At 50.3% G+C, this 14,076-nt stretch overlaps 1 protein-coding gene across 2 annotated transcripts in view; it reads left to right on the top strand.

Moving 5' to 3' along the window:
• CACNA1H (calcium voltage-gated channel subunit alpha1 H) overlaps positions 1-14,076 on the top strand; it is a 147,640-nt gene that overhangs the window by 89,977 nt on the left and 43,587 nt on the right. For both annotated transcript variants that reach the window (XM_058849731.1, XM_058849730.1), the window contains exons 11-14: positions 9,598-9,749; positions 11,138-11,323; positions 11,844-11,961; positions 13,384-13,539. In XM_058849731.1, the coding sequence (XP_058705714.1) occupies positions 9,598-9,749; positions 11,138-11,323; positions 11,844-11,961; positions 13,384-13,539 (612 nt within the window). The remainder of the gene's footprint in view (positions 1-9,597; positions 9,750-11,137; positions 11,324-11,843; positions 11,962-13,383; positions 13,540-14,076) is intronic.

Raw genomic sequence — 14,076 nt, 5'->3', positions numbered from 1 at the left:
CACAAACAGAGCTCAGCTCAGCTGCTCCATCCTCAGGTTCCCATGTCAGGGTGCTCAGAGGTTTCCTGGCACTGTGAAAGTGAACACCCCTGGTTAATTGGGATTAATTAACCCCTGGAACGGGGATTGTTCAGCCTGGAGAAGAGGATTTGGGGTGAGCAAACTGTGGCGTTTCAGTGCCTGAAGGGAATCTGCAAGAAAGATGGGGAGGGATTTTCCATGAGGGCTTGGAGTGCCAGGACAGGGGGATGGCTTCCAACTGACAAGAGGGCAGGGATAGGTGGGATACTGGGAAGGAATTCCTCCCTGGGAGGGTGGGCAGGCCCTGGCACAGGTTCCCAGAAAAGCTGTGGCTGCCCCTGGATCCCTGGCAGTGTCCAGGACCAGGCTTGGAGCAGCCTGGGACAGTGGAAGATGTCCCTGCCTTGGGGTGGCACTGGATGGGCTTTGAGGTCCCTTCAACCCAACCCACTCTGGGATCCACTTTCCCAAAGGGAAACCCAGAAAGAGACACCCCCCAGCTTTTCCCCTGCTGCCCTCCAACCTTTTCATCCCCTCCTTCTCTCCCAAAACCCTTGAACCTTTTCAAATCTCTCCCAACCTTCTCCCATCTCCTCACGTCCCACCCGGGCGCTCAGAGGTCGGCTCCAGCCGCTGGCTCCCGTTCTCCTCAAGAATTACCCTCTCCTTGAACTCCTTTCCCCCTGCAGCCACCCAGCTCCTCTCCCTGGGCTGCACAGATGACTAAGCCGAGGTCTTTTTCCAAGCACAGACTAAACACATCTCCCCATCTTTCCTCCCCTGCTGCGTTTCATCTCCCGGTGCCCGCCGATCACCAAAGTGCATTTTTCAAAGGGACTCTCCATAAAGCTCTATTAGCAGGGGATGAGTAATGGCTTGACAAACCAGATTTAAGTGGCCCCTTCTGAATCATCTTGGCGGTAATAGGGGGGAGTGTGTCCATTTTTTGATTAAATATTTCCAGTGCCATTAACTCGGCCCAAGTAAACAACTTCTATTGGGTTTGCCTGCTAATGACAACCCAAAGGTCTTTGATCCCGGCGTTTCAGAGAGCCAGGAGCCGGATAAAGATCATGGAATCGTTGCTAAAGTGTCATCAAAGAGTTGGGAAATGGTTCTTTACTCTCTCTGTGTGCGTGTCCTGCCACCTTCAGTGGATGTGGTGCCGCCTGTGATGGGCATCCGGAACCTCTGGGCAGCTGTGCGGTGTGGCTGGAGGATTTTTCCAAGAAAAATCCATAATTAACCTTCATTTCTTGTGCAGATTCCTTCAGGCAGGGTCTCTGCTGTTCCCTTTTGCCTGCAAGGGGCTGTAGCACATTCCATGGGTCCTGTGTGTATCCCAGTCTTAAATATTCCAGCTCCTCATATCCCAGGACTCAGTTCACACCTAAAAGGAAAAGGTAAAGCCTCCGTTCTTCTTTCTAATTAATGAGATTTGAGATAACTTCAGCCTAAATATAAAAATATATTTATTAATGTCTTTTAAAGAGGACCATGAATCAGTAGGAATGCTGCATTACATTTTAAAAATTCATTCTTTGTGGTTAACCAACCAAACAGAGCTGATTTCAGGCATTGTGCTGATGATTTTGGGGCCATTAATTATGACTTCAGCCCAGAGCAGCGGGCAGCAACTGTGTGGACAGAATTCCTTGGGTGAATGTAATTTTTTTGTGGTGAGGGAGAAGCCAAATTTCTCGTGTGAGGCTCAGCCCAGGCCCTGCTCTGAGCTGTCCTGGCCGGCAGATCCGCCCGTGCTCCTCAGCATAAGGATGGGAATGATTCAGGCTGGATGAATTCCCTGGATTTTGGCCAGAGGCTTTGAAAGGAGCCAAGGCCATGCAGGGTGGGATGGCAGTGGAGAGAAACCTGCTCCTACTTCCAGGGAAAAGGTTCTGGAATGTTGGGAAGAGGCCAGAGCATCTCCTGGTGGATCCTGCTGAGGACCCAGCACAGGAGACATTCCCTGGCCTCGGCACAGCCACATTCCCATTTTCCCTCTTTTTCCTGACACTGGGACCAGTGTGCAGAGTCCAGCTCTCCGGGGGCTTTGCTGAAGACATTCCTGCTCTTTTGGAGAGCTGGCTCCTTCCTGCTGGGACTTCTTATTTCATAACTGAACCTGAGCACCTCTGGCCTGCTTTGGGGCATCGTTTCAGAGGGTTTGGGTGGGTTTTTCTCATTTGAAGGCTCATTTTTGAGCCATCTGTCTCTCCAAGTGATCCTCCATCCGGATATAATCCAGCTGATTGCCCTGCTTTTCCAAACAGCTCTGCTGAGAACGTTTCAGCTTGCCCAGGCCCCGTCCTCCAGAGGCTGGAGGAGGCAGCAGTTGATCTAATCCTGCTTGGCATTTATGTCACTGGAAATGAAATTGCGTTTTGCTGAATGAAACTGAGAAATGGGAAAGTAATACTGCAAATATGTTCTGCCACGTGGGACCTCCTGCCTGGGAAGCTTCCGAAGGAAGTTGATTATCCCAGAGAACAAACTCTGCTCTGCGAGGAGAGGGAGATGTGGCATCCAGGGATTCTTCTGGAGAAAACAATCCCAGACAGGGGACAGAATCCTGGGATGGGTTGGAAGGGACCTTAAAGCTCATCCAGGGTCACCTCCCACCATCCCAGGCTGCTCCAAGCCCCATCCAGCCCAGCCTTGGGCACTTCCAGGGATCCAGGGGCGGCCACAGCTGCTCTGGGAATCCGTGACGAGGCCTCACAGGGAATAATTCCTTCCCAGAATCCAAACCTGAACTTGAAGGACTGGCACAAAAATCTTGGGCAGTGCCTGAATTTGGAGTCTGGTCACTGCTGGAGAAGCTGAGCTCTGCTGCTTTGGGGTTTCAGTGCTTCCTCCACCCCACAGTGTCCCATTGGCAGCTCCAGGAAGGAGCAGAGCTTTGCCTCTGGGTATGGAATCATTAACCACGGAGCAGAGAGTTAAAAGGAATTCTGCAGAGCATTAGGAGATCAAGCAGGTCAATTGAAGGGAGGAAAAATTGCCATCAGTTATCTTCAATTAAATTGTTATCGCTCCACATGAAGGATCCCATTTAGAGGGAGGCATAAAACCTGAGAACGGAGGTGACTGAGAGAATAAATTCCCCATTTTTCATTCCAAACCCAGGGAGGGAACATCCATCAGCAGGCACAAGGAGGAGATCTCTTTTCCCTTCTGTTTCCAGCCTACTTTGAAGCAGAGCCCATTTGGAAATCTCTCACTGCAACGTTTTTTTTCCCATGGAAAGCAGAAACTCCTTGAAGCCACAACTTTCAGGAGAGGCATTAATAACAGAGAAACCCTTCTTGAGCAGGACTTGTGCTTCTGAGAGGTTGTGGTTGTGCCTGGCTGTTAAATTCGGGGCAGTGGCACCCCAAAATAGCAAATATCTCAGTTTCCAGGGCTGGGATATCCTGGTTCAAGTCCCTGATCCCTTTCCAAGGCCAGAGAGCAGAAATAACTTTGAACTGTGCTCACGAGCCTGGGAAAACACCACCCAAACCCTTTTTATTCAGGAAGTTATATCACATAAAGGAAGGCAATTCCTGTGGTCTAGATGGACTAAAGCAGTTTGAAGTTGATTTTCAGGCAGGAGGAGTCCAACCTTGCAGTAAATAAACTTCACCCAAATGGTTTACACGGGAGATGTTTTCAGATGCAGGAGTTGAAAAGCCCACTTTGTTTTATTCCTGGGGGTTTTTTTGGGTTTGGTTTTTGAAAAGCAGGGAATGCAGAGGAGGAAGCAGCCAGGTCTGCAGTTGCTCGGGGGGTTCTGCTTGTTTGCTTTGCCGGGTTGTTTACTTACCTCAGAAATATCAGAATTGCTCAGTTTGATCTTTGACAAGCAAAGAAGGAGAGAAAAATAAAGGTCAAAACGGAGCCTTCATCTTTGCCGGGGTGTCACTTACATCCCCTGACAGCTCTGCTCCTGAAACTCCCTGGAAAAGGAGATTTTCCCAGCCTGCTCCAGAGGCATGGGAATGACACAGCTGGAAATAAAAGCCAGCAGAGTGAAGGGCAGCCTGTCCCTTCCCTGCTCAGGAGATGCCATAGCTTCCCTCCTTCCCTGGTTCTTGTCCTGGGAATGCTCAGATTTTTCCCTGTGAGAGTGGGGAGGCCCTGGCACAGATTCCCAGAGAAGCTGTGGATCTCCTGGAAGTGTCCCAGGTGGTGTTGGACAGGGCTGGGAGCAGCCTGGGATAGTGGAAGGTGACCCTAGGTGGGACTGGATGGTCCAAAAAGTCCCCGGATTCCTTCTCCTCCCTCTGCATTCTCCATGGGTTTGAATTCCGTGACAGGGGGCTGCAGACAGGTGAACTGCAATGGTGGCAATGGAAAACCTGGCAACTGGAGAATTATAATTGCCCAAAAAATGAGGTGAGGGGAGGAAGGACAGACTGTGAGGATTAACAGATCATTATTGAGCCTGATCAGAGCCTCTGGGGGCTGGGCTGCAGCATCCAAAGCAGAAAAGCCAACATAAACAAGGGCTGCGAGTCCCACTGACAGCTTTAGGCTCGGGACTAAGAGAAAAAACAACCCAAGTGCAAAGGATGTTTACGAGACTCGATGTTCTGGGTTTGTTTACTGCTCCTCGGGGCTCTGCCACTCTCAGCTCTCCCAGCTCAGGGAAAGTTGAGCTGCTTTGGAGGGGGATTTCTGAAGGAAAACTCATTTCTAACTCTGGAAGCTTCCCTGGTCATCCAGCAGGAAGGAGGTGCTGTGGAAGAGCCCTTTTCTCCACTGTCAGGGATTATTTCTCCGAGATTCAGAGCAAAAAGGTGTCCAGTCCTGCTAGGACTGAGCCTAAATTATGTAAAATAGCAGCTGGTGGATGCAGCAATCAAAGGAGATGAGGGAAGAGGTGGGCGAGAGGAAAAAGAGGCACAAAGAGATCCCAGTCCTTGGAGACCTGCAGGAATTCAGGTGCACAAAGAGAACCCAAGGCTGCAAATTCCACCCCTTTGTTCCCTGCTTGGAGGAGCCATCCATAATTTGACTGTGATGTGTTTCTCTTCTATTTTTTTGTCATCCCTGGTTCTGCTGCTGGGAATGGGGCAGGATTCTTGTTTTGACCTCCTTGACTTTGCCCTCTGAGCAGCCACAGGAGTCGCCGAGGAGAATTTCTCCTCCATTTGCTCAGGTGTTTCTTTTATTTATCTGGAGGGGGACTCCTGGGGTTTTATTGGATTCAGTGATTCCAGGAAGGCTCTGGGGTCCTTGCTGAAACCACAAGTGGCAGATTCTCAGCGAGGGCCTGAGCTTCCGAGGCTTTCAGACCTAAGCTATTTAGGAGAGGATTTTTTTGGTCTGTTTATCTGAACTTGGAATGAACTGTTTGAGGTTTGTCCCTAATAAAAGCATAGTTTGGAATCGCTGGAATATTCTGCAGCATAAATATGGCCTTGAAAATGGGCAGAGGGGGACGTGTTTTGCCTGCAGTCAAGGCTTGCTCTTATTTAAACTCAAGGATGCTGAAATCTTCCAAACTGATCCCACACAGTTCCTGCCCTTCCTTCGAATAGTGGGAAACTGAATCCTGCAGCCCAAGGATGATTCAAAGCTGAAATTCTAAAGTTTAGACTCAAATCTGAGCTTTTTTGAGCCTTCCCTGGGTTCTGCCAGTGGGATTTGGGGTAAAACCTTTTTGTGCTGGTTTTTGGTGACAGTTTCCAGCACGGGCATTCCCATTCCAGACTGAATGGGATCCTCATGCCAGCACTGCCAATCTTCTCCCATATCCTGGGGATTCCTGAGCATTTTGGATTCTCCTGCAATTCCACGTGGTTCCCTTTCAGCTCTGGAATCCTGGGCTGATGTAAAGGTCAATAATTGCAGCAGCAAAATCCCCAGTGGAGATCCCCAAAGTTGCTGGGAGCGGTCGTGCTCTCCCTTTTTGTGCTTGGAAAAGGAATTTTTTTCCTGATGCAGCTCGGAGCCCAATGGTGGGCAGGAATTTTCCCTGCCAGAGTTGGTAATGCTTCGAAAAAAAACTGGCAAAAAAAGCAAAAACCTCCACTTTAGACCAACTCTCCTGGAAGCGCCTCATGTTGCTGCCAAGCTTTGTTCCACATCCCGATCCGAGCTGCATTTGGTGACAGAACCACTGCTCGAGCCAAAAGCCTGAAGTTCCCAGTTCGGAGAAGGTCAAAACGAGACATTGCAGCGATTTGAAGGTGTTGCTGTGATTTCATTTTCTCCCAGCCAGAAAGTTGGATGAAAATAATCCTCGCCATGAAAAGCTTTGTTTGCAGCAAATCGATGATTTGTTTCACTCCTGGAAAATAAAAAACTCCTGCTCTGGGATTGGCTTTAATTTGGAGAAGAAACAACAGTGGCTCCTAGTGGCTGACTATGAGGGAATGGCCAAATCCATCTTGAGTGTCCCTTTCTTGACCCTTCTCGTGGATCTTTGCTCGTCAGCGAGCGGGAGGAGCGGGAAATCTGCGCTGGGAGCAATAAACCATTTCAGAAGGCGCAAAAATATCCCCATTTCCCGGGCTGCTGGTGTCGGGAGAAGGGAATTACAAGGCTGGAGCATTGGATGTTTGGCTCATCTGCTGCACTCCAATAATCCCCAGCAGAGCTTGGCCGCCGTTCAGGCCCATCCGTCCTTGTCCTGCCTGGTGTCCCGGCAGGATCCCGCTCCCGCATCCCTGCTCGCGGCTGGCCCTGTCATCACCGCTCCAAACACCATCCCAAAAGGATAATGAAGATCCCTGAGGTGAGATTTTTGCAGTGTCAGCCGTCCCTCAACCTTTCCCAGGCATCCTGCCGTGCTGCAATCTGCTGGATCAGCTCCTGGGCACAGCTGCTGACGTTCCAGGCCGCCTCCTTGGCCTCTCCTGTCCCTCCTGGCCTCTCTCCCCTCCCTGACAGATCACTGCGGATTCTTCTCCCGGATTTCAATAGGAAGCAAAAGTCGCGGCGCGGGGGACAAAGCAAAAAGGACACAAATTGCCAAGGGAAACTGGGATATAAATCCAGGATTTGGTCAGTGCTCCACAGGCCACAGGAGAATTTTGGGTTTGCCTAAGGAAAATTGGGATTTTAGAGAATAACAATGTACAAATTCCTTTTATTTGCCTTAGGGTGTTTTGGGGGGTTGTTCAGCTTGTCAGACTTTTTGGTGGTGACTGAGATTGCCTTTTCATGTTGGACTCGAAGACCTTTGAGGTCTTTTCCAACCTTAGCGATTCCGTGCTTCTATATCCACGTCATTCCAGCATTGGGGATTTTGAAGTGCTCGCCAGGAAGACAAATTTTCATTATCCAATTGCAACTCCTGGCAGCAGCACGGGGAATTTGGAGAACCCCACACTACGTTTGCCTTCAGTGCATGAGGCTCTGTGGGAGAGGACGAGGCTCTGGGAATAGCAGTGGGCAGGTTTTCCATGTTTCCCAGGAAAAAAGTGCTGGGCAAACAGAGCAACCCCAGCAGGCTGCAGATTCCTGTCAAGAATGATGGTGGCTTCTTCCCCAAGACAATCAGCAAGAGGGTGAGAGGAAATGGCCTCAAGCTGTGCCAGGGGAGGTTCAGGTTGGACAGCAGCAGGAATTTCTTCATGGAAAGGGAGCTCAGGCCTTGGAACTGCCCGGGGAGGTTTGGAGTCCCCATCCCTGGAGGTGTCCAAGGAATTCCTGGAGGTGGCACTCGGAGCTCTGGGCTGGGGACAAGGTGGGGATCAGGACTCGATGGTCCTGGAGGTCTTTTCCAGCCTCAGCAATCCTGGGATTTGGGATTCCGTGTGATTCCTTGCTGATGATTGTCATTAATTTCCCAGCCTCGGCCTGCCACCAACACCCTGTTCCAGGAGCTCTGTGCCTGCAGGGACATGAGAGTTTAATGAGTTATTTTGCTCCTTGTCAAGAATTCCCTTGTCCTGGGGGGACCCTGAACGTGCCAGGTCCTGCCAAAGAGCTCGGGGACGCTGCCAGCACCGTGTCCTGCCACCGCTCGGAGCCTGGGAGCCTGCAGGGCTATTTTAGGATCAGTCTCTGTGGAGAGCTGGTTAAATTCCATCCCAGAGCAGCCCTGAGCTGCTGCTGAGGGTTTTATTTTTGCCTCTCCCCGGGTTGTTTTGGCATTGTGATGGGGAGGAATGGGATGGGTGAGCTCTGCCCCGTGCGAGGGGATCGGGCCCTGGTGCTCAGGTGGTGGCTGGAGATGGAAGAACTGCACATTTCCCAGATTTCTCCCGGTATCCCATGGCAATTCGAGTTTATGGATTAGAACCGGGAGCTCTGAGTGCTCTTCCCCCCGGATAAATGGTTGAGCAGCAGACAGACGATTGCAGGGAGTAATTTAGCAGTGAATGATGGCTCATTAGCAGCCCACGAGCTGGAGGGGATGTGTGGGCTCTTCCCCAATCCCAGTTAACTCTTCCACCCTCTCCTCCCACTGCCAAGGGTTGGATTTCCCGAGTATGGAGTTCAGTGTGACGGTGTTACAGTAGTTTCTCCTTTAGAGCCTCAAATAGTGCCACAACATCCCCCAAAACCAGCCGGGTTTTACCCCCCCTAACGAGGGATGGGGAATAAAGGGAATTATTATCCGTCCAGGAGATGAGTCAGATATGAAAATCACACCTTTTCCCAGACAGTGTCATTACACTGAGGAAAAGGAAATGAAAAAGACTCATTTTGTCTCACAAAGGAGCAGGCCTGGAACTAGAACTGCTCGCTGCAGAGCCGGGTGCTGTTGGAAGGAGCAGCTCCCGTGAGTGAATAAATCGATCCCACCTCTTCCCGTTTTCCCTGCCACGTCTGGGCACTGGGCAGGCTTTGCTGCACTTCCCAGGAAAGGAATGGAATGTCTGGAAACAAGGTTGGAGCCCGAGGGAATGTGATGCTGGGATAGAGGAGGGGCACGTAAAAATCTTGGATTTTGGCTCCATTAAACTCCTGCACACCCAGAGAAACTCAGAGATCCTGAACGCAGTCCTGGCACTCAGGGCTAGGATTAAAATCTGCTGGTTCAAATCCTTAAATGCTTAAATAATGCTTAAAATCCTGCCACTTCCAATCTGCTGGTTTTAGGAAAGGCTGTTTTGGGGTTTTGGGGGGAAATTTCCAAAGGGAGATAAATACCTCAAGAGATAGAAAACTATTGATCCCACTGGTTTTAAGTGTGAGGGTTTTTCCCTAAAACTCTTTGGAGGCGTTGAAAAATGCTTTGTTTTAATGAATAGAGCTGTGATATTCCTCTGTCCAAAGCAACGTTCCTGGTCTGGATGTAGCAGCATCCACAAAGTTCTGCTGGAGTCAGTGCAGGAAAAGCAGAGAGATCCATGTGAATCCAGGCAGATTCCAGCCTGGATAATTCTACCTTGGAACAAACCCTCTGCTTTGCTTAGCCTGAATTATTTTGGATCTGGCACGGTTCCTCTCCAGCTGCTCCAGAACTGGGCTGAGATCCTGTGATCCCAGTAAAACTCACAGGGACACTCCAGGAGTTTTATCTGCTGTTCCCTCAGACATTTCTTTTCCTCTGTGGCTTTCCAGAAGGAGCACAAATCCCAGCGGGAGGAACATTTCCCATTTTCTCTGACCACCCTGCTTTTCCACCCACAGCCAGACGAGCTGACCAACGCCTTGGAGATCAGCAACATCGTTTTCACCAGCATGTTTGCCCTGGAGATGCTCCTGAAACTCCTGGCCTTTGGGATCTTTGGCTACATCAAGAACCCCTACAACATCTTCGATGGGATCATCGTGGTCATCAGGTCACTGCTGGTCCTTTCCCCACCGCGGCTGAGGGTCCAGACGGGCTGGGGAGAGGGACGGGGGATCAGGGATGGAAATTTAGGTGGAGTCACCATCCCTGGATGTGTTCTAAAGACTGGATGTGGCACTCGGTGTCGTGGTTTGGTTGGCGAGGAGGTTTTAGGGCTCGGTGATCTTAAAAGTCCCTTCCAGCCTGGTTCATTCTGTGATTCCATGTGTTAATCCAGGGTCGGGGTGTGCTCTAATTGTGCTGGATTTTTGGATGCCTGTCCTTAGGAGGGCTAAAGTGAAGCCAAAATAATGTCCAGAGTAAATTAACCTGGCAGATGGAGAGGAAAATCTGTTTGTGCCACACATCTGGGGAGGATTTTCCACTCCAGTGCAGGGTGGCTGTTCCTGGGACAGGGGTGCTGGGGGTGTCCCCATGCCAGCAGTGTCCCCCCTCTCCCAAATTACCCCAGCTCGGCTGGAACTGGGCAAGCAGGAGGGGAAGGGAGGGCCCTGTTCCACTGTGCTCCCCACGGGATCCTTCCTGACCACCCCTCCACCAGGAATTTGGGGTGAGGAGTTCCAGGCACACAGAGGTGTAAACCAGGAGAGTGCCTTTGGCACATCCCTGTGATCCGGACAAGGCTCAAAGTTCGGAAAAGTCGAGTTCTGAACAAAGGCCTGATCCAACCAACCCCCCAAAACATCCCTCTGGATGCTCCAAAGGGAGATAAATACCTCAAGGGACAGAAAAATATCGATCCTACTGACCTGAAGTGGGTTTTTGTTTCCCTGATTCTCTTAAGAGATGACAGAAGAAAAATAACAGAGCTGTGCTGATATTCCTATATCGTAGGAATGGCTATTCCTGGGACAAAATTGCGTCCCACATTATTGTAGTGGTGCAGACATAGAGAACCCCAGGGAAAAAAAGGGGGAATTAAGGAGGGAATTTGTTACCACTGAAGATGAACAGATCACACGGACACAGGTCGAGGTGTGGTGAAGAGAAGAGCAGAGTTTATTTTTCCCTCCAGGATTTATAGGCTCCTGACCACAGCCAGGGATTGGGTGGTCAGGATAACACTTTCTCACTGCACTGGCCATGAGAGATGTCCATCACAAGACGTGGAACAGAAAGAATGTACACATATCTATGTTTACAGTTACTGTCCTGGGAAAGTCTTTAGAAAACTATGTTAGCAAGTTCAGAAGCTGAGTTTTCAGGGCGACAGGAATTCACCCCCAAAACAGCTGTAAAGGAGATGAGTTGTGCCACGAGAGGCGCGACCGCACGGCTGGGGAGCGAAAAGCGGGAAAGGAGCGGGAAAGGAGCGGGAAAAGGGCGGATTCCTGTGGGGAAGCAGCTGGTCCCAGCGGTGTCCCCGTGTCCCTGCAGTGTCTGGGAGATCATCGGGCAGTCGGACGGGGGCCTGTCCGTGCTCCGCACCTTCCGGCTGCTCCGCGTGCTGAAGCTGGTGCGCTTCATGCCCGCCCTGCGCCGCCAGCTCGTGGTGCTCATGAAGACCATGGACAACGTGGCCACCTTCTGCATGCTGCTCATGCTCTTCATCTTCATCTTCAGGTAATTCCTGGTCTGGTGGCTCTTGCTTGAGGAGTTGTTCCATTTCGGGAATGTGTGGGTGGGGATAGGGACAGGCCAGCACTGTGTGGGGAGTGCTCCCAGCGGGATATTTACCCCTTTCCAGCCTGTTTTTCATGGAATGCCATCATTGCAGGGGTGAATGAAGTATGCAAACGGGCAGTAATTGCCCCTCAGAGGCTCCTGAGCTGTGCCTGTCACTGACTGAACCGTACCAGTATTAGATTTGGGATGGAAATTATGCAGATTCCGAGATTTCTGCCTGTTTGACCTTCTAATGCCCCTCAGGATCCTCTGCTTGGAAACCAGGGCGCTTTGTTTTTCCAGAAAAGGGAGATCCTTGATTTTCCCTTGCAGTGCAGACAACTGGAATGAAATGTGAGGCAGGAGAAACAAATTGCAGGGTGAAAAAAAACCCCACCGGGAGCGTAAAAGTATCCATAAAACCCCTGCAAGCACATTTCACCCACGTGTTCCTTCCATCTCCCTCTCCCCACTCCAGCATCCTCGGCATGCACCTCTTTGGATGCAAGTTCAGCCTGAAAACTGACACGGGAGACACAGTTCCCGACAGGAAGAATTTTGATTCCTTGCTTTGGGCCATTGTGACCGTGTTCCAGGTAAGCTCTGCGTCCTCAGGGATGTTTTTAAGGGGGAACATGAGGAGGTTTTGTTTCATGAAACTCTTCCAGGAGGTGTTGAATTTGGAGTGAAGAGTTATTAGGGCAGAGATAGCGTTTCTGTGTCTAAAAGCCCTGAAATCTACCCAAAATCAGCACTGCCTGTATCTCTTATCAGTAAAAGGAGGGTGTCCACTCTTCTTTTCCCTTTTTGCTGCCCATCCTGCTCCTGCTCTGCAGATCTCTGTCTCCTGCACTGCCCCTTTGCAAACAATTCTGTGTAACTGGGAGTGACAAATCCCCTCCCCAGCCACAGCTGGAGGTGCTCGATATAAAAGGTTGTGGTTCCTCTGCAGCCAAGTTCTGGTTTGTGCCTGAAATTCCTGGCAGCTTCCATAACAGAGGAATCAGCTGCTGTTTTGAGGATATTTTAAATATAAAGATCAGACTTTCAAAGCTCAGGCCTTAGAATCTGAGTGCAACAAGTGTAAATAAAGTTTCTGAAGGCAGAGTAGCATCCCTCAAGGTGGAAACCAGTCCAGAGCCTTCGCTGTGGATATAAATTCTTACAAAGGAACAAGGACAAATCAACCCCAGCCTCAGAGCTTCCCATTTCTGCCTTCCCAACACACGGATTGCTGCATTTCTCCTCCCAGTCCCTTGGGAAACGCAGCTGGCACAGAGCACAGAGGCTCAGTCCTGTGTCCCTGGAAGGTTATTGAGCAGCATGACTCAGTGCAGCACTCCTGTCCCCAAAGCCACCTTGGTTTGGGGGCTTTGGGGCCATTTTCACTGCCAGAATTAATGTGGAACGTGAGCCTGTCATCCATTTCTCCGGGAGTTTTGAAGCTGGAGAGCAGAAATCCCTGAGGAAGATCCCTCAGAGCTTTTGCAGTGACGGGGATTTTTCTGCCCAGTGTTTTTACCTAAAGGAAACAACTTCCCTGAGATTCTGGAGCCACCCAATGTCACAGATCTCATTAAATATCCTATCCCTTACCCTTTCCTTCAGCTAAAGAGCAGCCTGAGAGGAGACAAGATCTGTGGCCTCAGGCCTGTTATCTTCTGATGGTTATCAGAGGAGGCAACATCTCCAGGAAATAATGGGATTAGGGCAGTGCATCCTTCACTTTGGGATATCTTGGATCTAAACTGTCCTCTGTGGGCAGGGGAGCACCAGCCCTTCCTGCAGGGAGGGGAGGCTCCGCCAGCAGAGGTGCAAAGATCTAAATAAAGGCAAATTTCTACAGCATGATCCGAAATCACATGCAAAAGAGCTAAATAAAGGCCAATTTCCGCTGCCTCATCTCGTGGCTTGGCTGAGGAAAGGTCAGGAGGAGAGGGGGAGCTGCAGGGGTTCAGTGCAGCTGCTGTGCTCGGAGCACTGGAGGAACTGAGGCTCTTGCTCCCCTTTCCCTGCAGATCCTGACGCAGGAGGACTGGAACGTGGTGCTCTACAACGGGATGGCCTCCACCTCCTCCTGGGCCGCCCTCTACTTCGTGGCCCTGATGACCTTTGGCAATTACGTGCTCTTCAACCTGCTGGTGGCCATCCTGGTGGAAGGATTCCAGGCAGAGGTGAGAGATCCAGGCTGGGGAGAGAGCTGACACACACGGGTGGGGATAATCCATGTCAGGGAAATCATCTACCCATGCAAATCAAATTGAAGGGGTGCAGATGAGCTGTGTTGGGCACCTGAAGCTCTTCTGGATCAACTTTTGCAGCCTTAAACTTAAATTTAAGGGGTGCAGATGAGCTGTGTTGAGCACCTGAAGCTCTGCTGGATCAGTCTTTGCAGTTAAAGCCCACTGGATGTGGAATGGGAATTGGGGACTTTTAATCTCCTACATGGTCTGCTGTGTGATTTAGAAGAAATAATCTGAGATTAATTTTACTCACCAGATCTCCCATATATCCCACAGTTTGTGTTTCTCTGTGGTGGAACTCAGGCTTTCAGTATATCCAAAAGCTTTACTAAAATCCAAAACAAGATTAAATCAACTGATAAGATTAAATTCCCTTGATAAGGGAAAGGGAATCAGGGTTGTCCTAAAAGGAAATCAGGGTTGCTGAGCAGGGCTTTCCCCTCATGTTTTCCCCTCTGTGATTCCACA

This window comes from Poecile atricapillus, chromosome 14 (genome assembly GCF_030490865.1).
Source record: "Poecile atricapillus isolate bPoeAtr1 chromosome 14, bPoeAtr1.hap1, whole genome shotgun sequence".
In the NCBI taxonomy this organism is placed as follows: domain Eukaryota; kingdom Metazoa; phylum Chordata; class Aves; order Passeriformes; family Paridae; genus Poecile; species Poecile atricapillus.
Note: the sequence above shows the minus strand (reverse complement) of the source record. Positions and strands in the feature narration are given on the sequence as shown.